The following is a 27500-nucleotide window of genomic DNA, read 5'->3' on the forward strand; positions in this document are numbered from 1 at the left end:
TAGTTTTGGTTACCGAGAGAAAGAAAATGATGCTGTCAGACTGAATTCAGGAATCAACCTAGCTACAAATTAAAAAAGAAAGTTACTGGGCATTTTTGGGTGTGGAACAGTACTGAGTTCACTACTGCAAGTAAACTCACTTTTGGAAAAGAAAAAAAAAAAGAACTATTTTAATCTAAAGCAAGTAAACACTCCTGAAATCCAATTTCAATTTTTCAAAATAAGTAGCCTTACTTGAACTAAGAACTTATAGCAAGGCACTCTTGTTAAAAGTATCTTGACTTTTTCATTCACACTCCTTATTTAGAATAGGTTTTTGCACCATTTAGTTCCTAAAATACTGTTCGTCACTTGCCACTGCCTGAGACAACACAAGTGATTAACAATGAAGCAGAAGAAATGCCAGGCAGACTGCATGTTACACTGAGTCTCTGTATCTGGATAATGCTATAGTTAGTGGAGTAGAAGAGTTGTAAATCAAAAATGTGTTGTTGTACATAGAGGAGACAAAAACCAAAATGGTATTCAATTGCAGTCACTATGGAAAGGACTAGAAAAAAGGAAAAGAATTTTTACTGTTCTTTCACTGCTCTCTTTAAAATAGTGCAGCAGTGAATGAAATTTTAGCAAGGTGGTCTTATCATGCATATTTACCAGTACGAGCCTGACTTGCAAACACTGACACAATAGTGGAAAACTCATATTGCCAGATGACTGAATATTAGAGTTTGGTTCAACATTGTTGATTAATATGCAATCTAAGAAACAACAATACCTGAAAAAAAACCTACATGTTCAGTAAGCTACCTAATCAGGTGAATGATGTTGTCTAGATTCTGTTATTTTCTCTTGTACAAATGGAAATTAACTTACTTTGAAAGGCAAAGCTGAATTGTAGTTTTCTGGAATTTCCCAGGACAGCAAAACAGAAGTCTTCATTACTGCTTTAACATGAAAATTTTTTGCAAACACTGCTGGAAAAAAAGAAACAATGTATATAAACAACATCTTGGAGCTCAATCTTGTCATAACTCCACTGCTACCTGGGAGTATTAGCTCTCCATTTAGGTCAAAAAACAACAAGGATTCAATTCTCCTACCTGTTTGTTCATATTTAAAGATCACATTTAAAGTCATTCTCACTCTTATCTAGTGACAATCCAATATATACATTTTCCTTACCTGAAAATATTGTGAAGAAGTTAGCCAGAACTTGCTTGGAAAGGGACAACTGAATTCTAAGGCATCCAAAACATATTAAGATTTACATACTTTACCTTTTGTGTTTGATGAACCTATTTTTATGAATGGGCCGGTCAGTTTTATTTACACCTTCAAAAACACTGATATCCACAGACCGATACTCCTTTAAAGGTCAACGCCATAAGCAGACAAATCCTACCTTGATCCACGGGTAGTGTCCTGAACTGGACACTTGGACTATATGGACCAGGCCCTTTGCTTGTGTGGGCACGTACTTTTACATCATATGTGGTATCTGGTTTTAAGCCAGAAAGTGTCATAGTGGTATCAGCAGGAACAACTGCGAGTTCAACTGGTTGGTAAGCAACATTGATATCTCTGTACAAGATGGTGTATTTGGTGATAATGCCATTTCTCTCTGCCAAGAGTGGCATCTGCCAAGTTAATTGAACTGATGTAGAAGTAGAGCTTTCCGAGTGGAGATTTTGGGGAAATCCACTGGGTACCTCTTCAGGAACAGAAATCTCTTTTACCATCTCCTCCCCAAAGCCCACTTTATTTCTAGCTGAGAGCCTGAAGACATAAGAAGCTCCTTTGTGAATGTCTGTGGCCGTGAAGTGATCTTCCTTCTCTGAGAACTCCATGATCGTTAATGTATCCATGTCTTTGCGACCAAACTTCAGGCGATAACCCTGCAGCGGGCCAAAAGTTTCCACAGGAGGATGCCACTGAATTAGAGCCGTGTTCATCTGTGTGTGGCTAATCACAAGCCGAGGTTTGCCTGGAACTGTAGCACAATGTTATTTAAAGAGGATAGATATCAACACAATGGCATGTACAATTCTTGAGGCTAGTTTTAGCAGGAATAGGGATATATCTTCTCTTCCCTCCCTCTTAGTTCCACATATTACTGTCCTAATGAAAAAATGGTGTCTGCCTCCTGCACTATTAAGTCATACAGTATAAAGAACTGAAACAGTAGAGACCTTTGCTGCTTTTCTGTTTTCTTCCCTTACCATTACTTCTAAATACAGAGCACATTTAGAGGCAGATGACCAAGGAACACAAATAAGGAATTAAAACTTCCAACAAACGTCTTATGAATGCTTCTGTCTTACAAATCCTTGTTTGCAAAAAAACATAAAGTATTGTCATAAGTTTTGATTTATTTAATCCAAGGGACATTTCCTGAAAATGGGAAAATAATGAAGAAATTACAAGTTTCTAGATAGGTTTAACATGACTTTTATCATTAGTAGTTAAAATGGGGTAGAAGTCCAAACAACTTCATCCTGAAAAATTATTACTACACATGAGAGAACCCTATCATTCTGGTTTCCATAAATAAATCATCTCATCTCCCTGTCTCAGAGTGGAGAGGTAGCACAGTTTGAAATTTATTTTTTTTTACATGGTTTTTCACATATGATTGATTTTCCAGCATGATTTTGATGTACATGAACTGGATTTCTTTTGAAGAAGGCTAAATTGGTAGCTCTTCTTAACCTACATGCTACATGCTGTCACAATCATAATTGGGACCCACTGGTCCAAACTGGTGATTCGTCTTTTAGAGAAGTTCAGACTGCAAGTGTAGTATGGACATTGAGGAGGATTGAATTAGTCCAGACAGGACTGAATTTGTCCTAATCAAGCCAGAAATACCACTATGCAATTTATATAGCGTAAATTTTTGAGTCTCAATATTACTGCTCTCATCTATTATTTCTACTTTATTGATTGGTAATTTAATTTTTTTCACATCTATTAGTATAGATTTAATTTATATTTTCATTAATATTTATATTTCATAAAGGTCTGTTTCTATTACAGTGGTTTATTTGATAATGAAACATATCCGTAACTGTAGAAATTTGGTGTTCATTCCGTACCAATGCCTGTAAGGTCAAGAGACTAGAACAGTTTTGGGAGTAATACTGCAATGACAACATAGCCTTCAACAAAGACTAATTAGTTTCATCTGCATTCAAAGCCTTCCCATGTGAATGAAACTTCTGCACTGTGAGCTCTGGTTCCTGCATTTAAACACTTCAATAGATTTTATTACTTATCTTGAGTTCTCAGGCACACAGCAGATCAGATTGCTATTGTCAGAAGGTCTAACTACGATTCCATAAAGAATTAAGAATAAGGAGGGAAGAATGGCAAGCCTTGAAGAAAAGGCTGCATTTAGTAAGCTATTTCCTCATTACATCTGTCCTAAGTCATGACATTGCTTTTAATTTTGTAAGAATTATAGGTGGGTTTTATATTAATTTTCCAAATATCTTTGATTTTAAATGTTGAGTTCACATGGCAGCATTATTGTGGAATCCTGTGTTTTCCCACACTTTCTGCTGTGTAAAGAATATCCCTCTGATTAGTTCTCACTTTTCCTCATTGATAATTATAAATGTTCATGGAACAAAGAGAAGGCCATGAAGGCCTTTTGCAGGCCATGTTTTTCTCTGCATTCCAACTATTACTGACGTCAGCATAGCAGAGGAAATAATAGAAGCATTTACCTAAAGAGAACAATAATTCTTTCAGCTTTCTAGAGGAGAGATTACTGGAAGGTATCACCAAATTTTTTTTGTGATACATTGGCTTTTTTTTTTTTGTTGTTCTGGCAGACATCACAATTAGAACTACATTTTGACCTTTGTGGTAACTACAGCGAAAGAAAGAAACTAGCTCCTGATCAGAACTGGGGAACTAATAAAGCTTACTTATCCAATAAAATAAAATAGTAAATAGCAATGGTCACTTTTTTTTTTTTTTTTAATACCATAGAGCCTACCCTTATGTTATCAACCAGATTAATTTATTTTTATTTCCAGATGGCTTTAGTTAACATTTACTTTTATTATGATTACTTATGAATAGTGCAGTCTTTTAAGGACAAATGACAGGATTCTGTGCATTTGTATATACACAATATATATATATGTATATATCACCAAATAGCTGTATCTAGAAATTTCTAGATAATAATCTGAATTGTCCATAGGACTAAAAGAAGTGAAATTTTCCATAAAATAAAATATATTCTCTGATCTAGTGAAATCCTCTTCCATTACTACATGGCAGGACGTCTCTCACATGCCCCTTTCCAACAGATTGCTGTTGCAGTGGCTTGCCACTACTAGTAGAAGCTTTTGCAATGTGCCTACAACAAATTACCTAAGTAATTTGTTTCTGTTAGCTGCTATAAAGTACACTTCCACTTTAACATAAATTTTCCTCTTTCAGCTGAAATCTGTATTTCAAGAGTGCTGTCTAGTATGACAGCAAATTACAAGCAACAGACAAACTACTGTGCTATGAGGTTATTCAACTACTGTGACACAGAAATTAAAGGTCTGATTAAAACCTTCATAAAAATAGTATGGTATCACTAACTAGTAAGTACTCATTGTTACCAGGGTCTTGTTAATCACACATTTTTTACTTCTGCCCCAAGTAATTTAATAAGTTCTTTCTTTTAACAGAGTAACAGTTTTTCTTCCATCTGATTTCAATATGGGGAAAGAAAACTAAATACAAGACAAAAACACATTCTTGAATGAAAACATCATTCAGTGACTTTACAAATGCAGTGAAACGGCATTCAGTGACTTTACAGATAACTGAATTACCATACTGTAGGCTAACTTATGTTTGGTGAATCTTTCCTGTCTAAAAATGTAAATGATGCTTTTGTATCACTAACTGGACACAGCTGAATAGTTATTTATTATTTGAATACCTTACAGATACTTTCTCTGGTAAATGTTCAGGCATCTATTCTTCTTTCATATCTCTTATGGATATAATCTCAGTCATTAAACTGTAAAAGTTAGACTAGAAAGGTCTGAGCCTTCATTTGCTTTATTGTAGTATTTCAATAGCACCTTTTTAGGAAAAAAAAAAAAAAAAAGGAACTCAAAGTGAATAGGAGATTGTATTGTTATAGACCTACAACCCCTTAGTGTTAGTGCATCATTCCTTCCTTTGTGTGATGTATTCGCATAGAAGGACAGTGAGCAGAAAACTCTTGGTACTGACTACACTCAGTGTCTCTTTTTTCAAAAATCTGCATAAGGAAAATCTGCATTTTCCTTACAAAAAGAAGCTGGAACACAGCAAGCTGTAACACCAAGTGAAGAGATCCCATACAATCTAGAATGCACGAAGGAGCAAAATAGTAACTCCCTATTAATCCCAGGAGCAAACATTACTTGTTCACAGGGTTAAGCAAACAGCAAGAACAGTGTAAAATGCATTGCATTTACAGACATGCCACTGATTCTCTATTGCTCTTCAGTCAAGTTTATATGAGACATTGCATTTGTTCTGGCTTTTTTTTTAGGTAGAAGCATCAGAGATCTTGGAAGAATGAAACATGAATGTCAATAAGGACTAGATGCTGTGAAACTTTAGATTTTGCAAGCACATCTGCATAATCTGCATTTATGTCTAGGAATTAATGAAATTATAATTTATGTAATTGCACTTATTTAAATTTGCAATTGAATTAAAAAAAAAAAAAAACCCATAATGGATTAAGTGCCTTAAATCAAGTTCCAATGCTTGCCAGAAATATATACCACCTTTTTTTCCCAGAGGATGAGAATTCAGGGAAAATAAGTTAGAGGGTAATTTTCAGCAATAGCCAAGAGTAATGACTAGAATGTATTCTAAGTTCTGAGATGAAAACATATTGTGCATCTAGCCATCAAGACTGAGATTTTTCCAGGGAACCTAATGAGAAAAGGATGTGGATGGTTTTGATATTAATACAAGATGTGCTCTGAATTCAGTGATTGTTTCAAAAATGGAGTCACTCACTATAAATACAAATACATAGGCCCTTTGGATAATCTATTAGTACAAATAATACATTGTTATTAGGAGAGATCGTAATGGTGCTACTATTGATTGTAATGGAGTATCTTCAATGGCTGCACCACAAACCCTGAAAATGAAACATTACCTACAGATTGTGAACACCTCTAGGTGAGTATCATACTAAAGCTGTGGTGGCATCAGTTGGTTAAGTTGTGCCACAGTAAAGCATTTAAAAAACCAAAATTGTTCCTCATCTAAAATCATTTGGGTTCATCACATCTGTGCTAATTGCTGTATTGGTTATGCAGTCAAGATATCCACCATTTAGCACCACCTGTGATCAAACGCAGACTGAACACAGTGGCAGGGTGTATTTTGCCGCAGTTTATGCCTTAAATTACCTCTCAACCAATATGGGCTTCAGGGCTTCACAGGATGGGATTTCACTCTGTTTTCCAATTCTCTGCTTTAATAATCTTCTGAGATAAATTGTGACTGTCATACAGATGGGTTCTTTCAATGCTTTTACTGACAGGCAGCAGTGTTGCTACTCTCACTAAGATCAGGACAGTCCCTCACAAATTTTTCAAATATCCTTCTCAGCTCTTAATTTCTATTTTTTTGTCTCCAAGAAGACACCGATCATAATGGAAGAGTTACTGAAAACTGTAAAGTGACCTGATCTGGAATTAAGAAAGGGAGAAAGGGAGCAAATGGCTTTATTTTTATGAAAATAAATGAAGGGCCAACGACTGAAACAGAAAACCCTTTGCGCTAGAAACACTTTTCACACAACAGGAGACTTCCAAATAGTAGGAACAAAACACTAGCTGAAAAAGTCATTTAGAGCTTAATTTTATATAAATATTACCTGCACCAGTAGTAGATACAAGTTTGGGTTTGCTGCGTGCTCCATCACCTTTTGTTGTATAAGCTGTCACAGTGAAAGAGTACGTGGTTTCAGGCTGAAGTCCAGAAATTATCATTTCCTAAGACGAAATAAAATAAAATACATTTAATTAAAAATATATTGTTTGCCAAAAGAACACAGAATCCTTTAGAAACCTCCTATATGTTACACTTTCGAGCTACTGGCAGTGATAGCAAGCCTTTTAGTGCACCGACAGACTGTACTGTGTGAAATACTTGATAACGCAAAACATTTCACTCACTTAAGCAATAAAAGACAGCACACATCTAAATAGTATGCCTCAGGTAGTTTAAAGCAAAAGGCCAAAGGCTTAGTGGTGTGAACAATGAATAAAGTCTTCTGAAATATCTTGCCTGAGGAATACTACTGGACACTGTGAAACACATGCACATGTAGATATGAGAAACTCAGTTTAACTTAGTCATTGACAGGATACCACTGACATAGTTCTAAAATGCCTAGCAAGAAAAGTGTTGCATTTATATGCACATTTTATAAGTAACGATGGTTTAGCTGAAAAAGAAAACTTTTTTACTTTGATAAAACTTTCACTGCAGCCTTTGTCACCAGGTGGACTCTGTTTCTAAGTATCTGAAAGGACTTCAGAAACAACTCACTCTTCACATCTAAAAGAACTGTGTAAAACACCACTAAAAATTTGCTCAGAGAATACATCTGATTACCCTCAAATGACAGCAGCTACAAAATAAGTAGCTCTTTAGCTAGTGCAAAGTAAGAGCAACATCAAGCCGTAAATATCAAAGCAAGAGGGTATCTTTTTACAGGTGTATGCACACACATGTATAGTCACACAGAAGATGGTGAATGGTGTACCAGAAATGTACTAAACTTATGTCCTGCTATGAAGAGAGTGAGAGGAGTAAGTCTTGACACTCATAATACAAATAAATATTATAGGGAAATATAGAAGGACAGTATTTGGAGGCAACTGACTGGCTCAGAGTCCCCAACCTCCAGCCTGTAAATACTGGACTACTCCTTTGCATTTTCACATGCCTCAAAGAATTTACACTAAATTTCAATGCTGCCAGAGGGATGGTGTATTTATACATCTAGAATAAATAGCAAATGTGCAATCACACATCCCTCAGATTCAACAGTCATGAAAAGTTGACATAAAAATCATGGTCCAGACTATTCATAGTTTATGGATTTTTCAAGACAGTGGATATGAGCTTAGTAAAGATTTGATTTCAATTCAGCGTTTTATTTACAGTCAGTTATTAGCAATATACAAATAATAACGTAATTATCATAATGAGTGGGCAAAATAGCTCAGATTTAAAAAAAAAAAAACAAAACCACAACAAAATGAAACAACACATAAAAATCTACTACCAAAAGATGCCCTTCTAAGACTCTATCTCGGTATTCAACTGAACCAAAAGGTCAAAATCATAAGAAAGACTTCACATCTTTCATAAGATAACTGCACCTGATACTACCAGAATTAAACAGTAAAATGGAACCCTCCCCACAAAACCACAAACCAAAACCAGTCATAAAGATATTAGCCTCATCCAAAACAACTAATATTTCATTGCATAAGAGCTATGACAGCATGTAGTGTTTGAAAAAGTGTGGTTTGGATACAGCAAACATTATTATTTAGGTATAAACACTGCAGGGCATCTGGCTCCGCTGATAGATGTATTTAAAGAAAGCACCACTGACTTTAACTTTCAGTTACACAAAAAAAAAAAAAAAAAAAAAAAAAAAAAAAAAAAAAAACAAACCAACAAAAAAACCTTAAAATGAATACTGAAAAATACAACTACTGGTATGTAACCCTGAACCACTTCTGTTTTATTTTTCTATCACCTTGTAAAGAAGAAATTGTGAGGCAAACTTAGTGACAGCCATCAAAAAGATGAAACACAAAAAACAGTGCTGTACATTCGGGCGTCATGCTAAACCCCAGAACAGGCAAGCAACAGTAACCCTGCTCTCCCTGTGAAAATTTAAAAAAAAAAAAAAAAAACAACAAAGGAAAAACGTGTCATAAGAGAAAATCTTTGATGTTAGGAGCATGCATTTGTGCAAATGACAGAAGAACAACCTGCAAAACAAAAACAAACCCAAAGAAAACACCAAAAAATATCCAACAAAACTGCAAGCAATGCTACAAGCAAACAAGCAAGACAAAAAAAAAATCCCAAATCAAACACACAATGTTTTTCTGCCCAGTCAAAACATACTTACATGTTCAGTAGTATCATCATATTCCCACTAATTTACAGTAAAGGAAGTTGAAAGGAAAAACAAAAGAAATAAGGAGATTTGTAGCCTGGTTGAGATAATGTTTTCTTCTTAATAGTAAAATAAATATGAAAGATGTCTGAAAAAATCATGTACAGTTTGAATTATTCATGTAGAATCACATGGAATTTGGTTAATGAAATCAGGCCAGGCATTATTAGTTCCATTTCTGCCATTCCTAAAAAACAGCTTTATTTTATTTGTCTCTTTCATTGACAAATAAAAGAAGTAAAGAATCCTCTTGCACCACATACCACTCTTCCATAGTAGTAACTTTATTAAAAGTTACCAAGGTAGAATTAAAGGCCACCTGGTTTATTTAACCATGTTACCCGGCTATATGGTTTCCTAAACTAATTCAATTAATCGAGTCTTGAAACCCCACTGATATTTTACCATGAAGGTCCCCATAGCTGCACAAGCCCTGATAACATGCATACAGAAGTACAGTAGGCAGGAARGAGTGGTGGGAAAAGAGTTGACTTTCCTGCGTGAAACAATGGCAAGTGGGCAGGTCAAAGCTTAACTTAACGAAAGAAGTAATACAACTTTCATCTTTATGATGTTTAGATTCTAATATTGAGTCTCCTCAATAGGAGTTGAAGGTTACTGACCTTCTAGTGTTTAAAATAATTTTAATCCACTACCACAGAGAGGCTGAAAGTAAAAATATGTGAAACGAAGAGGAGAATCAAAGCACACTACCATGTCCTTTTCCATCTCCTCTCCCTTTTTCCTTTCCCTTTCCACCTCCTGATCTACTTTCACCTATGTCTCCACTGAATTTAAGCAGTAAGAACATCATGTTTTCCAAAATAGGTAAGTACTGCAGCAAATAGGTAAAACTGCAGCAAAAACTCCTTCAGAAACAGAGACGGTGTTTTACAAGCATGAGCAAAATGCAGGTGTAGGAGATCTATTCTGCAAAAGACTCTCTGCAAAGTTGAAGTTCAGAAACAAGACTGGAAAGCAAGAAAGAAAGGCAACCCACCCATTTGTTAGCTCACACAAAGTGCTTACTAAGGAGATTTTACTCTTTGATTTAGGTTGATTGTTTCTTTTAATTTCCAGTCAATGCAGTCATAAACTGTGAGATAGCAATGACACATGGATAACAATTTCAGTGTAGGATGACTCCTCCAGTGTCAGGAGCTTTGGAAATCCTAAGTTTTATAGAGTACTAGTATATCTCAAACAGTTAAATTTGAGTTTGAGAAGCTTTTTAAACTGGATGTTTTAATCATCTTATAATTTCTAAAACAGATGGGAAATTTTGCAATATAAATAATCATTGCCTATCCAAATGAAGTTCCTCATTTTATTACAATTCTTGATATGAATAACGGAAAGCATAACACCTCAGTGGTTTCTAAAGTTACAGTAAGAACATTAAGTTCTTTTGAAACATGTAGCGAGGTGCATACAAACTAATCACAGAAACCTGCAATAACAGGCTAACATGAGCTTCTAATGATTCTAGGCTCTCCACTGAAACAATGAAATAGCAGAAGGATGGACCAGGCTGTGCACAGTTGACTACACTGCCTGTGACCAGGATCAGATCAACCAAATGCTTTAGAACTTCGGAGTATAGGTATAGTAGGTATAGAGTATATGTAAAGTCTACAGGTTTAAGGGAATCAGAAGAATGACACAGCCTAGCAYTTAGCTGCAGACCAGCTGCAGAGATGAAAGTGTCTAGTTTTGGCACAAGAACTGATAAATGTAAGTGTTCTGAAAAGAACTTTCTAAAATAGAGACAAAAAATGCTAGCGAGTAGACTGACAAACAGAAAGAAAAAAAATCCCTAAACAACCAAAGGCAGGTCTTGATTGCTCTCTGGTAAATGAAACATTTTCACTGTGACCCAGAAAAAAACCAAGTGCCCTAATTACCTGTGCATCAGCCAGCATGATGTCCTTCAGCATGGGCTGACCCTTTGACTCTCCATTTTCCATCCTCACGTAGTGGACCTGGTATCCTCGTATCTGACCGTGCTGCTTATTGGGCACAGGCGAGCGCCAAGACACTTTAACAGCAGTGGAGTTGACAGCCTCCACCTCGACTTTGCGAGGAGGACCACTAGGAACTGGAACAACATCATTGGACAGAAGAGAATTACAGGCACCTGTCCCACCCATGTCTTTCACTTTTCTTTAAGAAAGGGCAGACTCACTATGTTGTCTTTGAAGAATACAAATAATTCAACAAATGAAAATGCTCAACCAATCTGCTCTACCTTTCGGTGAAAAGATCAAAAAACATGACTGATGCAAAAAATGGAAGAAAAAGGAGTATTAGAGAAATAGAAAAAACATGTAAAAATGTACAAAAGCCAAGGAAGATGCTTTGAGATTCAAAGCATTATAGTACAAAGAGATATTTTAATCATTGAAATAATAATACTATAATAAAAACAAAACCACAAAAGATTCAAAAAAAAGATACCCYTTTTTTTTTTTTTTGTTTGTCAAGTTGTGTTTTGGTTTGGTTTGTTTTTTTTTTCCTCAGGATAAAAAGGAGGCTGATTATAAGGCTGTCTTCTGTCACTTTCAAGAATGGAAGAAAAGAAAATGTGTGGAGCATCAGTTTTCCAAGATCAAAAAACAAAACTGGAAAAAAAGCCAACAAAAAAAAAACACAAGCCAAAAAAACCCTCAAATCAAAAGGCACAATATGGAAGAAAAAGCAGTTAAAAACAAAAAAAACAACCAAAAAAGCCAAGACCTGAAAAAAAGTGTATAGACATAACTGTTTAAAAATGACAATGACTGCAAAATCAAGAAAAAGGGAGAAAGTTTTTCCGTGGGAGTTATTTTTACATTAAAGGAGGAGTAAGAAGGATAAGGATGGGCTCAAAGGAGAAGCAGATTCATGTCACTTGCCAAAAAAGGATTTTCTGATTAAAAAAAAAATACAAAAATACCAATAGAAAAAATGGTGTAGAAAGGACAGTCTCTGGTTAAAAAGCTCAAAGGGTGTTAATATCTGGTTATATTTGGGAAAAAAAGAGGAGCAGGAAAAATTACTGTTAGCCTACACAAAAGACAGCAGATGACAGAGCCATAGAGGTGCAAACCGATGTAGTGGAGGCAACATACCATCTTCATCTGTCCGAATCAATACTGCTAAGCTCTCTGGGCCAGGTCCAACATCAGTGTGAGCAGTCACAGAGATCCGGTACTCAGTCCATTTTTCCAGCTGTTCCAAAAGGTACTGGGTACTGTCCGAGGAAATTCCCAAAATTTCATGGGGCTTGACATCTTCTCCATCAATCCCAATGTACTTGATGGAATACGCAGTGATAATGCCATTCTGTTTTTCCACCGGAGGAGGTTTCCAACTTACCAAAATGCTAGTGGAGCTGGGGCTTGTGCAACTAATGTCTTGAGGAGGAGCTGATGGCTCTAATTTCAGTAGTGGGTTAAAGGAGGATTTGAGTGGAAGGATAGAAGTGATTGAAAAAAAAATGAACAAAAGAAAAAATAAAAATAAATAAAAGAGAACCAAATGAAAATAATAAATAAACAAAAAAAAAGGAGAAACTCAAAAAAACAAAACGTCAGATAATCAAATGCACCTTGGCTTATTAACATGAGGAAACTGAAAATGAATAGACCAACTAAATGGTGAAAAACGATGTAGGGGAAATATATGAAAATGAAACCTCAAAACAATATTACCTACCTGTAATTAAAATTCTTCTTGAAATAAAACAAAAATGTGACACTTCTATGACTACTGATCTACCTTTATAATCCTTGCAATTAGTGCAAGCTATAGTACTTTAAATAACACATGACATGTGTTTACTTACAAATTTGGACATATCCCCTTCAAGTGGCTTTACTTTCCTTAAGACAGAAAATCTCTTTAACAGAACGAAAAACTTGCAATAATTGCTAGAAATTGCTCCATAGGTTGCCATTTTTGCAGCCTTTCCATGAATCTCATAAACAAATTGCTACTTTTTTTTAATGAGTCTGCCTGATACAAGTCAACCATATATTGCATTTAAATTGAAAGCATCTACTGAAACATTTATTGCAGCTAACATACTATGAGCATGCAGTCCATAGAAGATGAAGAAAATCTGAGTCAAAGATTTACCTACCAGGAAAAAGTGACAGGCTTGTTGATTCTGACTGTAACTTGTACTTACCCTAGATCAGCTGTCAGTTTTATTTTTTTAACTCCTCTTGGAGATACCTTTGCTAGCAAAGAATTAATCCTACCAGTAATGTAGATTACTTCTACAGAAAAAAAAAAAAATCTACCCCAAATAGTGTGTCAAGAAAGCAGGTATTAATTTTACAAAGGGAGTTTACAAGCTCAGCACATCAGAATGAGAATTTCTGACTTTGATCACCAATCTTCCGGAGCAGGAGCGCTCACCTTTACTCATTTGCTCTCAAAGGAGTATGTTAGCATATTTACCTTTTCCAAGCTCCAGAGCATTTAAGCAGGTATGTCATTCCACTACTTTCAGTGAGGCACATCAAGTACTGAAAGTTAGGTATGCATTTATGTGCTTAAATGCCCTTTGACTTAGCAGAATCTATGCTTACTAATGGATCATTCAGAGCACCGAAAAAAGAAACCATAATTCAAACTCACTAGCAGAATTCCTTTCCTACTTCTGCCAACTGTCTTGTAAGAAAAACATACATTTTGTGTGCAAGACCTTTAACTCCCTTTATGTCCCACTGTCCACTTTTTCTTCCCATTTCTTAAGGGAAAAAAGAAACAGACAGATATTTATACATACTTACAATAGCCACATTAAACAAAATTAAAACAACTGAGAAGTTGTAGGACCCTGCTGTGACCTACTGCATTTACACATGTACAGATGTTTGGCTCCCTACAGCTCTCTCTACAGAGATCAATGGCTATTTACTCAGTATGGTACACTGCTCTTCCGAATGGAAGACAGGAGGGAATTTACGAGTATTTCRATGAATTAGAGTAAGTGGATGTGATAACAGATGATAATGGTCACATTTGGGGTTGTTTTTGTAGACTAATTCAATAATCAACTACTCAAAACAAGTGGATGCCCTTCTACCATTAACTCGTGTAGAAAGTAAAATACATGTAAAATGTCCCTTAAGGGTCTCACAGAAAAGAAATATATCCCTACAGCATCTTCCTCTGATACCAAGATGAAAGGCAGTACATCCTGGTGGATATCACTAATAAAATCATAGAAGTTTATTAATTTTTAATCCATTATACTCCAAAAATGCAAAATAATGCACTTAGSTAACAAAGGATAATTTGGAGGCTATTTTAATCAGTTTTATTAATGCATATATGTTTTTTTTCTTTATTGCAGATTTTTTTGCCAAAAAAAGTAATCTTTGCAGCAAATAACTTTGGTATGACTACTGAAATCAACTGGATTTCCCTACTATCTGAAGTAGGGAAGAATGACACATTCTTAGATTCAAGAGGAGAAAAAGGCAAAGTGCTTACATATGGAACATGCAGCCTTGGCCCCTAGATGTTTATTTTGTATGCAGTCTAAGCAATCTTCACCCAATATAAGATAAGGAGTATTCTAAATAGCTGAAATGACTCCCAGAACAAAAAAAAATACCTTTTCTTAATCAAAGAATTCATTCTGAATTACTAAAATGAAAAGGTGCCTTGCCGCTATCTCTAAAACTAGACTTGTATTTTGTAAGTGCTCTTTATGCTTATTCCAAATGCTTTAGAAAAGCTTCAGAAACACATTTAGCTTTGCTTAAAGGTGTGCAGCACTGTGTCTCCAGTCACAYTAATTGATATTAATATATAATACTAAAAAGGAATGACTGCGTAATCACATCGTGACAGCAAATTAAAAACGATTCATGTCAATAGAGAAACTGAATTTTCTGTTATGAATAATCTTACTTTAAAAACAGTCCATTTAATTTAAAACAAATACAAATAGAACTCCGTTAATTTTAAAATGACACATTGTAATGCAAACTGTCAGGAAAGCAWAACTTATCAAGCAAGACTAACACTTCTGGATGTCATCGCTGAATAGCTGATTGTTTTAGTTAAGTCTTAATTTAAGTTTTTTAAGGTGTATATATAAATCCCTGATATATTTTTGCATCTTATTTGAGGGCAAATGTGATGAGTCTCATGATGTTATTTCCCTAAGCATCCAGTGAGAAAACTGTTTTTTACAGGTGGAAAAAGACAACATTGTAAGAAGCTTAGATTAAGAAAATTGAACAAAATCAGAATGATTAGCCACTATACAAGCATTGTTATGAAATATCTCGTGAAGTCTGAAATATTCAATCTAATCCACTCTATAAATTTTTGCACTTCGAGGAGATGCTRCAGAAATAATCTAGGAAGGGTGCAGACTGGGGAGGCGGAATTTTATTGGTTAAAGATTATTATTAATCCTTACTAATCATATACCTATTGCATGATACACATTGTACCTCATCACATTATAACATTTTATTATGACAACATTATATTGCCTCCTCAGACACTGTTTTACATAGGTTGTTTCTTGCCACTATGTAAAAGCCACTCATATATTAAGCTGATGCCAACACAGCTCAAAAATACACATTTTAAGTATTCTTTTGCTGCATCAAGCAACAYGAATACTGTATTTTGCTTTTTTCTCTGTTGCTGCCTCCCTGGGCTACTTAGATAAATCTCTTTGAGAAACCAAAGAAAAGGGAACAAATTTTGCAAGGAAAGACACCTACTTGACTGCATGGTTCTGGCTGAGATTTCGGCTGTTGAAGCACCCAGGCCTTGAGGAGAGCGYGCAGCTAGGCGGAACAAGTACAGGCTGTTTGGCCTTAAGCCTTGCAGACGGTATGATGTAGTAGGCTCAGTGGAAACCCGTTGCTAAAGGTAGATAATAAGAGAATGTCTTGATTCAGAGACTCTGAATTCCATATATTGCCTATAGAAGAAATGCTTTTACACCCCAATAAACCCATAGGGAAAAACTGAAATTCAAGAAAATAAAGCAGAGCAAAAACAAACAAAACCAAACCAAAACTGAACACTTCTGACATACATTAAGAAACAGTATYTTTTAAAGTCAACTGTTTAATGAGTGAAATTCAAGAGCCAGAAACATTGCTTGACTGAGGAACAAATAGCTATAYACAAAGTAGGAAAGGCTTTTCAGACAAAACCACATGAACAAAGCCTTACCTAYAGCTATCTTTTACAGTGATTTCATAGTGTAAGTAATCTTGGGTTTAACCTTGTTGTTAAATTCRTATTCAAATGATTAAAAGCGAGTTCTTCCACAGGGTAACTTATTAAGCAGTGGCCTCCATTCTGTTTGTAAGTGAAATGTGGATTGGACCCCCTTCCASAAGATAAGGTTATGAATTCACAGTGTATGTGTGAAGCTGCCATAAACATAAACTCAGTTGAAGCATCAGCAGTGAGTGGAAGATGCAGGAGAAACCAATGAGGCTGACAATCTCCTTTTGCCTTCTGAGACTCCTGGCTTCTTTCTTTTCTCTATGACACCTGGTAATAACCCATTTTTCCAGTTTATGGCACAAATGCAACAGATGTCCACAAACCGAAAATTATTTACAAAATAATGGTACAGAAAACGTCTATTCCAAGTTTTAATCTTTAGAAAAMAATCTCATATTTTCTCCTCAGTTAGGGAAAGATTTAGAAAAGCTCAGGAATTGTCTGATGGCACAGAAAAACAAAAATTATCTGAAGCTGAAAATAGATTTCAAAGTTCAAGTATAAGTTCAAAAAAGGCTTAATGAGTCCATTAAATGACCCCAAACATTTTTGCTTCCAAGCCTTTATAAAAGAATAGGAGAGGAGAGACATAATCAATGTCTGAAACTGGATGGAATTTCTGTGGAGGATTCATTGCTGTCTACAGCAAAATTCCACTGGCTGGTAACCACTGACAGCATTTTCTGTGTTTACACACTTTCAGTYTGACCCTAGGCTAAATGCTGCACTTAACAAACCTAAGTATCGAGGCATTTGTACTAAAGCAAGCTACCAAACCGTGAAATTTAAAACATTGCAGCATTTTATGTCCAACTTATTAAAAATCATTAAAAATATGTAAGATCTTGCCACTTACTTCCTCCCCATGCTCCCCATCTTTGTAAACCAGTTCRTAGCTGGAAATGGTATCGGAGCGTGGAGGTGTCCAGGAAAGCAATATGCTCGTTTCAGACTCGGGTTCTGCTTTGAAGTTCAATGGTTGACCAGGCACTAAGGAAAAAGGTGAGTAGTGTTGCAAATTATTWAGCTGGCTACTTCACACTTTCAAACCTTTTAAAACGCTATCTGAATATGGCATGCAATATTACTTTTATCCATKTTACTGAACTTAAACTGATTGATTCACAGTACTATGAAATAAATTTATCTGAGCATAAAAAAAGAATAATGATACATTTAATTCACGTGTTAAAAATTATCAGGGATTGCAAGTAAATGTTTCTGCAGTGTAAATCACATAAACAGAACTGAAATGCAATTGAAAAGATGCCTGGCTATGAATACCAACAATCTAATAATCTATGTGTGAAATGGCAAATATAGGCATCCATTTATTTGTGTTTGCATAAGAAAAAGGTAGTAAAACATATGATTGSCTGAATCAGTCTAGAACAAATTTTAAAACTATTACATGATTTTCGAAATATGAACATTTTTTTGGTCAGCTCATCAATAAAAAATAGTAAAYACATGCTAGTCTTTAAAAAGGCACCCACATAGAATACCCAGATTGTGTTACCTGGAGAAGTTATAACCTAGTCAAGAGTTACTCTTAATTTCTCATTAAGTGGCCTATTTTCACCCTTTAATGASTGGTATTTTTAAGAATATAGCTGAATTTCCAGTGACAACACTTCCTAATTGCAAGAAGCAAAATGCACTTTTGATTGCACTAGTCAAGAACATTCTCTGTTGTTGTATCGTGTGCAATGGTCACAGAAATTGACCACACTAAATGTTATCCTCATTTCCTTCTTGAATGCAGAGCAAATAAGGTTGACTGGGAAGACAGCAAAACATAATTCTGTTGTTGGATTGTGTATGATAGTTTTGGCACCCATATTCTAAAACATTACTTTCAGTTAATAGTGCTGTTGATAAGGCAGGAAAAAGCGTTCCACAGCATTTCTAGCTGTTCAAGAATAAAACGTGACATGTTCAAACTTTTTCAGGGAAAAAAAAAAAGTATGTACTTCTTAGCATGTATTGAGAACAGGTGTGAGAAGTAGGATGTGACAACAATAACGGTTTCACAAACAATTTTGGGGAAGAATTCTATTACATAATTACAAGTATGTTTCTTTTGTACAGTAAAAGACCTAAAAACTCCAGAGAGCAAACTGTTAAAATAACTTGGTATTTTGACTTTTATCTTCCCCAGACTTCGACAGAATATCARTTTGAGGAGAACACTGCCCTTGTGTATGCTGGTACAGATTTGAAACCTAACTTTCAACAGACAGAACCTTTCTACATGAGGTGCATATTCAAGCTCCTGTGAGGATATTGCAAGTCTCTACCATTCTTTTTCTAAAAAAAATTTTAACAAGCAAGAGTTACAGGAGACCAATTTTTTTACAGGAATAAAAGGGGTAGGACTAATTAGATGTCTAAGAGGTATCTGCTCTAACTGCCAGGGTCCAGAAAAGTACAAAGGGTAAAYGATACCTTGAAAGCATGGGGAGCCATTACAGGAAATATCAACCAAGTATTTTTGACAGACTCTGATTTTGCATGGAGAGGTTGCAGCACTGGGGATAGTATGGCTGGGAGAAGGGATGGCTCCTGACAGCATTCCCAGCAGTAACAGAAGGGATGGAAGAGATGCAGCCAGGATCTTCAGAGAGTGTGGCAGGTGAGAGGCAGTGGCACAAGTTGAAACGTGAGAGACTCAGGATAACCCAGAAAMGCAGCCAAGGCCCAAGGATGTCAGACCATACCAGCCCTGGGGGGGTTTTACATCTCAACTGTGTGAAACCCTAAGAAACTCAGTCTGACCCCACAGCTGAGCCTGCTCTGGGCACGGGCTATGGCTGGACACCTCCCCAGCCAACCATCCTGCTAGCTTGAATTGTCCAGTGATGCTGTGATGTGTACTTAATGTATGGATACATGATTTATAGAACACAGCCAAGCAGTAATCGTAAATGATCAATCAAGTGACTCATATGAAGGCTGGTACCATCTGTTATGATAAATATGGCAGCAGATGGAGAACTAAGGGTATTTCCTGTCTCTCCGCATGTTTTAAGACCCTCATTCTCTAAGTATTCCTTTAAAAAATCCCAAACCCTTTGTCATCTTAGGTCTGCAATTCTCAATCATTTACAAGACAAGTTGATGGCTAACTGGACTTTTCCAAATGCTGTTTGTCAAAATAATACCTTGCTTCAAAATCTAGTCTCCCTTCAGATTGTTTTTAACCACCATTAAGCAACTCTGATGTTGAAAACACTGACAGAAGAAAAGGTGACAGGGAAATCTGCATTGCTTCAAACAGATAAGAGAAGATGGAGAAGAAAGAAAACAAACCCAAAATAACAGAAACTAAACACATTTTACTCCTGATGAACTCTGGTACCGAACCCAACACTTAAACCAAATGAAAAGTACCAGTTAAGAAAGTGGAACAATTAACCTTTAAACTGTTTAGGATTTGTGCCTAGAACATACGATATCTGTTCAAAAGACTCCTCAGTGGCACATGAGAGCTAACCAAGCTAGAGCTGACAGAGACTACTGATCTCCTTCAGAGACAGAAAAAACCCTAGAGAAACCACAAAGTGTATGCAAGTGCACTTTATACTCTTACTGAAGTGTTTTTAATTTCACACATCAAATCTAACTCTGTATTAATGCTGTACAGCTGCAGCTCACTAAATAGGATGGTTTTGCATGATTATTCTCTAAATACTGTCTTTTCTGCTTTGAGGGCAATATGCTCTACAAAAATACATTAAAACCTCCAATTTCCAAGTGTATCTTCTTTCTTCTAAATATGACTTATCTTAGGCAGTACACACAAGGAAAGACCACAATGCAATAACAAAATGAAGAACAAAGTCCAGAACTACTTTTTCCCAAAACTTCATATCAAGTTCTATATTTTCTCATGCTTAGTCCTCCATGTTTATTTCTGGATAACCAGAAACAAACATAGATTGCTGGACTTTGTCCTGCATGTGCGGGTCTGTGTCCATCCCTGATTAAAGTGTCACGACAGGATCATAAAATGGGATCTCATAAGGCTTCATTAGTTCCCTGCACAGCGCCTCAGGTAACCAGAGAAGTACTCCAGAACCATGCTGGGTTTGCGAGTGATAACGGAAAAAGAAGAGAGTCTCAAGCCTAGAAAAGACCAGATGACATTGCTAGGATGAAATCTGTACCTCAAGTAAAACTCAGTTCAGTRTGAAATAAGCTTTGCAAAGTACAATAGATTGATCAAGAGGATTTACAATCAGTAGGAAACCTAAAGGGACCAAGAGTTTATGTTTCTGATTTCTCTGAAAGGAGCTTGAAACTCTACAGAAGAGCCCTTAAAACTGAAGAGCTACTTCGCTCCAGGGCTTTTCTTTTGCAAAACAATGCGTGTATTTTTCTAAATACCAAGTCCTACTAGAATATAACTAAAAAATCAAACAGGTAATGTACAAAATAAAATGGGTAATATCTGCATTGTGCTATCCCCTTGTCTCTCTGCTACAACTGAAATATCTTCTTCAAATGAGTCTAAAAGTAACTGAGGCTTGTAGCTTTGCAATATCAAACAAGGAACCACTCTACTCAAAATAATTAACTACTATACATTCTAGATTTAAAAAAAACAAAACCATAGAATGTTATGTTCAAAAGCAATCAGAAATCCATAAATCACTGTCTTAATATCTCTAACTGACACTGTGGGAGCCCAGAGAATAAAATAAACGTGTTGGTAGTCTTCAAGACAGAGTCCACCTAGTCTTGTTTGAATGACTGCAGAATGCACTGGAGAGATAAATCATACCTCAGCATATTCCTGTYTACACTCTATTTCCACAATGTAGCAGTACAGTTGACTTAAAATTGCTSCATCCCTCCTAACTTAAATTCAGTGACGCATGTAATGTGTGCACATTTTCAGCACTTATCCACATATTTGCAAAAACCACAATACTGAACTTGAACAAGAAGTATCTCATATCCATACCCTATTCTGTAGCCTAACTAGGAAAAGAGAAGTAGATTAAAAGCTAGAAGAAAAATCACTGTGTGAAGGTAAGACCCTTAGCATTGAACTCATAATGTCAGCATTTAAAAGCAGCAAAATGGAGACTAGGACATTTAACAAAACTCACCTGTGCATTGAGAGCAGGGGAGTTATTCAAAAGTAGAAATAATCTTTCCTACCTGACCAGAAATGTACCTTGAGGGAAATTTTAAAATTTAAGTAATTTTGAAAGCTGTCCTTTACCTCATCTCAGCATCAATACATACAAGTCTCTCAAAGGTGGGTGCCACAAGGATGATGTCAGAATCTTTTCAGTGGTRCCCAGAGAYAGGATGAATAGCAGTGGCCACACACTAAAATATGGAAAGTTCCACCTCAACCTGAGGAGCAACTTCTTTATACTGAGGATGGCAGAGCACTGGAACAGGCTGCTCAGGGWGGTGGTGGAGTTTCCCTCTCTGGAGACATTCAAAACCCGTCTGGRTGAGTTCCTTTTTCACCTGCTGTGGGTGACCCTGCCTTGTCAGGGAAGTTGGACTGGATGATCTTCAGAGGTCCCTTTCAACCCCAAATATTCTGCAATTCTTCCACCTGCTTTCTTATACAGAGTTGAGTTTCTTGCTACATGCTCTCAGATATCTCAGATATTCTCATGTGGAAGTCCATTTCTAACAGCTTCACAAGGACACTAGGACTGTGGAGTTTCAGAGACATTTGGTTTCTCTGTTCATGTGTTCACAAAAAGAAATTTATAAGTCTGGTAAAGCAGATAGTTTGCTATAACACAGAGCATTACTCCTGTGCTACCAGCTCTTTCTCTGAACTTCTAATCTTCTTTTACCATAAGAACTCCAGAAACATTAATTTCGTTTAAGCTAAGGCTCCATGTATGTGCCTCACAAGTCAGATATTGAACCTTCTAATTACTGTCCTTCTTTCCTATGTTCAGAATATTAGCCTTTTATAACTGTAACAAACCACAGTCTTCAAATCATGATGAATCCTTMATTTAAAACTAGTATGTTTTGTATTTTAACCTTTTCCTGAAGAAGCATATGCTTACAGGTACACATTCATTTTCCTGGATATGTACTCATTTTTTCTCTTTTTCTCCAGTAATCCACTATCCAATAGGCCTTGTGTATCCCTCTCCTGTCTTTCTGCCAAAGCTCAGAACAAAACCAAGATTCACTTAATTGCTTCAGTAGATATTCTCTTTGAAGATCAAAATGAAATTAAATGAAACAAAATGAAATGAAACAAACCCAAACCCAGACACTCAGTTCTAAATTCTAAATTCTAAGTTCTAAGTTCTAAACTCTAAATTCTCCTGATACACACAGGTTAAAATATGTTGCTCAGAGTACACATTCTTCTGACCAGTTTAAGCCCAGAAAGGAGTTATGAAGAAATATTTAAGAAATGTGTCCTGAGCCACTAAACTGGACAAAAAGCAACTTTGTTTTCTAATTAAGTAAAAACAAAAAGAGCAACAAGTATCATAATAAAACTTCTATCAGTATTTCTTCATTCTAAAATTTGGAACGTCAATTAACCTTCATAATAGACTGGTCCGGATTCCATCCTCAACAGAATCTACTCCTTTGGCCTCAAATGCAGAATAAGAACTCTCTTAAATTTTGGAATTGATCTCCTTTTATTCAAAATGCTCAGCTACACAGCTCTTTTTTGATTACAGAGTTCGTTGAAATGGTGTTTTTTTATCATAAAGAAAACACTGCTGAAAACAACTGGGTGATAGGACATGGCTAGGACCTGCAAACTAAGAAGCCATTCATACATCCATTTCAAAAGAAAAATTCTGCTATACTAAGAAAACAAATATTCTCTGAACAGTTTTTTAAATAACAAATTATTCATTCTTATCATCTCTCTCCAAAGATCAGAATACACTTAAGGCAGGAAAGCTTTGAACCATCTAACAGAGCCTGTAAGTCACAGATGTCAGTAAGTTTTTATTTTATATACAGTCTAATATCCCCCAAATTAGCATAAATGTTAAGATAAATATATATTATTCGTTCTTTAAAAAAAAAAAAAAAAAAGAAACAACAAAAAAACCTCAATCAAATGTAATCATGATCCCATTCCTATTTTTCCTCTTTTTAAATGTTTCTGTTAAATCAATCTTCCTTTTTCTTAAATGGCATTTTGGATTCACTTTAATATTTTGAATCTGTTTAATTTTGAAAGACTAAACTAAACCAGTCATATTCAGATTTAAATTAAAGAAAATCTGGAAGAAAAGGCCAAGGAGGACACCTTTTTTTGTGATGTTCACTGAAGAGAAAATACTGGATAGAAAGGTGGGGAAATCCTAGTTTTCAACTGTACCCTGAACTGGAGAACTTCACTAGACTTTCTTAGTTTTTACCTCTTTTATGAATTAAAACATTTGTATTTCAAATAAAAGTATCAGTGCTTAAATATGCCTCCTTTATGACTGATTCTTTGTTTTCTTTAAATTTCTCTAATATAGTCAMAATTAAATATTGTCAGCATAACTCCATCATTAATTTGAAATCGCTGATTAAGAAATGCTCAGCACTACTAATGCTGCTGTAATTCCTTCAGATCACAGCAGTAATCAGAAACAGATGGGCACTCTTACTTCTCTGAAGTGACCTCAGAAAGTAATGTAACTTGGGCCAGTCCAGCTGAGCCTCAGTGCTCATTATTTTGATTCCTTCATCCTTCACTAGGGAAGCCACTCTCAGACACTTGCTAATCTAAGAGGTTTACAGTTATGAGTGAAAGCACAGATAAGGAGCTCACTAAACCTTCCTCTTAAAAAGCTTTATGCACGTGGATTCAATCAGAAGTCAGATGCCAGTATAAAAACTAGTTCTCTGGAAAAGGTTGGAAATGCCAAAATTAAACTTTGGTGTATATATTTACATTTGCATGTACACACAGATATCTTTTTTTCCTACCACTGTAAAACCTAAAAATCTTGAAACTTCTTAGCTGGGATACTACAAAAGGTAACACTTAGCTCTTTGTGCAACACAGCATCTAGAAAGATTCCAGGGCAATACATCAATTTCTGTTTTTATTAAATTCATATTGGTAAAATGCGGAAGTAAAAAATGGATGAAAATAACTGTCTACAGTTACTGTTTCTAAGAATTTGAGGGATGCTAAATTCTGCAACAGGAAACTTCCCTGTACTAAAAAATTCAAGTACTCTTATATATTTCTAGGAAATCACTGACCTACAGTAATACTTCACACAGCTTTCTCTAAACTGCTAGACAAAAAGAGCTTTTATTTCTTATTGCTACAATAAAACACTTGGTGCAGTGTAACTCCACCAAAGCTTCTCACTTTTGACTTCGCAAAAACTTTTCTGCCATGTTTTTTACTGTGCTTGCTTGTCTTTTGCTAATAAAACTAATTCACAGACGTAAAACTTCTTGAACAGAAACAAAACAACCGAACTGCAAACATAAACCAAGAAAATGTTTACCTTGCTGTATGCATTTTGTAGGGACAGGATGGATTTTTGGATATAAATCCAAGTGTATAGACCTGCTTGCTTGAACCTACACAAAGGTTTGTTTGTGTTTAATGCTTTCATGTTTTAGGTGTTCTTACCAAGAATCTTACCAACTAACTGAGTATGCATGCAGTACACAAACATTTTAAATTTCCAAAAGCAATATTCACTAGAGTGATAGAGCAGGGGGGAACTACATCTCACCTAAACAAAACCCACCAAAACCCACCAGTAATATCTCAAAAAAAGCTATGACAAACATGTTCAGTGCACAGAGCACTGCCAAACAAAAGCCTTAAGATTTGGCCACCTCCAGGATGAAGGTCTCCTTGAGACTTCAGTTAAACTGCAGATAAATTTATTGATGCTGATGAAAAAAGAAAACATGAAGGGGCAATTTCCTCTCTGCAAAGATAACTTGCACTGTGGAATTGAGAAAGATTATCTACAAATACTGAATAAACTGTGCAGCCTCAGCTGCATACCCTGAACAAACTGGGTATCCTTGGGGGGCAGGGGGGGTGGGGATTGTAACATTTTAAACTCAAAGTCTCTCCCTGCAAAATTATTCATATGTTCAATTATTTTCCCCCAAATTTTTTTTTCATTGCTGGCTTACCTCCTGTTTGAGTGATGACTTGAATGTCACTAGAAAGTGGTCCATCCCCAACAGAAGTAAAGGCAAGAACCTTCACAGAGTATGTTTTCTGGGGTACAAGATTCCCAATAGTGGTAATATGGCTGTCAGCCACATTGTGCTTCATCCAACTGTTGACGTGTTGAGTGGGATCCATGGTGTAATAAACTCTGTAACCTTGAATTTGTCCATTGGGTTCCTCAGGTTCTTCCCACTGTACCAGAATGGTGGTGGAGCTCAACATACGGGCCTGCACATTGCGGGGTGCACTTGAAGGGGCTTGTTCTGAAGTCCTTGTCGACACGGGCTCGCTGGGTGGCCCTCGCCCAATGTTATTTACAGCAACTACCCGAAATTCATACTCTGAATAGGGGCTTAGGCCAGCCACGCTATAACGTGTTGTGGCCACCCCATCAATTTCTTTATATGGCTCCTCGGAGTTTTTGGGTTTGTGTTGGATTATGTAGTAAGAAACTGGCTCAGGGTTTCCAGAATCCCAAGTCAATGTTATGCTAGTTGCTGTGCTTTCTGTCACCACAGGTGTTCCAGGAGGTTTGGGTAAGGCTAAATACAAAAAACCAAAAAAAACCTGTTAGCACTATACAATAGCAGACACTATTTATTAGAAAAAGAAGCTTACAAACAGTAACAACAAAATGAAACAGAAAGATGAAACAGAAAGAAGATGTGATCTGTTCAGGGAAAGCTTTTGGCAATTATAATTCCACCAAAATCTATTGGAAAATCTTCAAGTTTTGTTCCATACAGTTCATTTATTGTGAATTATTGATACTGACTTCTGTAATAAATCCATAACCATATGCAGAAGAGGAATCTTATAGAACAACAATTCACAATTGCAACTGAATTTTCAGGTATTTTTGGAACCCCTTGTTTCCATTTACTCAGTGAATACRATACTTGGACACCCAACAATTCTAAAAATCAAATGACTGGTTCTTAGAGGCTCCTCCTTACTTACTGAAAGGTAAATGCAACACCACAAGATCCTTGCTTTAAGTGAAATGAAGGCTGGGAGCCAGACACAGGAGAATAATGGAAAACTGTGACTAAATTATTTTAATAAATATTACTTATTCAATTACTGATTATTTCTGCTGCTTGAACCTGTATTTTGTCTTATGCCAGTGACTTTCTGGAATATTTACCCTCTTGATTTAAGAGGGCAAATGGCATTTAGACCTTCCAGTGCAATATATTTGCTGAGAATGAATGAAATAAAAGACAGAACTGTGTCCAAATAAATGTGCTTGAGATATACCTTTGACAGTTATCTGCGCTATTGCTTCTATAACACCAAGGGTAGACATAGCAACGCAAGTATAGTTTGCAGACTGTCTGACATCATTAAGCTCAAGGACGTTCCTCCCTATTGGCATATCATCTTCAGGTGTCAAATCTTCTGCTCCTAGCATCCATTTCACATATGGCATTGGTGACCCCACCGCAACACAGGTGATATTTACACTCCCGCCAGGCATGATCTCATGATTTGTGGGGGGGATAGAGAACCTTGGTGGAACCCGTCGAACTGGAACAAAACACAAAAAAAAGGTAATAACATATACAAAAAAAGAGAACTGAGTCTTGCATAAGGACAGCATGCAGTGTACAGACACAATTTACTGTTTTAACGTTTATTCCGATCTGCCAGAAAATATGTATAAGAGAAATAAGAGGCTAAATAAGAATTTTGTCTGCACACAATGTGAATTATTCTGTATTTATTTGAGGATATGATTAAGCACATTCATACAAAGACTGTTTCAGACCTGCTAGGGCCCCACATGTAACTAACTACATACTAACAATACACAAACACCATGCAAAAGATATA

At 36.0% G+C, this 27500-nt stretch overlaps 1 protein-coding gene across 1 annotated transcript in view; it reads right to left on the reverse strand.

Moving 5' to 3' along the window:
- Positions 1 to 1149: 1149 nt before the first annotated feature.
- The window catches only part of LOC130577788 (receptor-type tyrosine-protein phosphatase delta-like), a 254809-nt gene continuing 228458 nt past the window's right edge, over positions 1150 to 27500 (reverse strand). Inside the window, exons 7-14 of the mRNA XM_057373376.1 lie at positions 26925 to 27194; positions 25625 to 26206; positions 17352 to 17485; positions 15976 to 16120; positions 12346 to 12651; positions 11140 to 11333; positions 6905 to 7022; positions 1150 to 1990 (exon numbers count right to left, since the gene is read on the reverse strand). Coding sequence (XP_057229359.1) covers positions 1335 to 1990; positions 6905 to 7022; positions 11140 to 11333; positions 12346 to 12651; positions 15976 to 16120; positions 17352 to 17485; positions 25625 to 26206; positions 26925 to 27194 — 2405 coding nt within the window. The 3' untranslated portion in view covers positions 1150 to 1334. The remainder of the gene's footprint in view (positions 1991 to 6904; positions 7023 to 11139; positions 11334 to 12345; positions 12652 to 15975; positions 16121 to 17351; positions 17486 to 25624; positions 26207 to 26924; positions 27195 to 27500) is intronic.

The sequence above is a fragment of the Malurus melanocephalus genome, unplaced genomic scaffold (genome assembly GCF_030028575.1).
Source record: "Malurus melanocephalus ecotype Western Australia unplaced genomic scaffold, MMel_1.1 scaffold_194, whole genome shotgun sequence".
Classification (NCBI taxonomy): Eukaryota; Metazoa; Chordata; class Aves; order Passeriformes; family Maluridae; genus Malurus; species Malurus melanocephalus.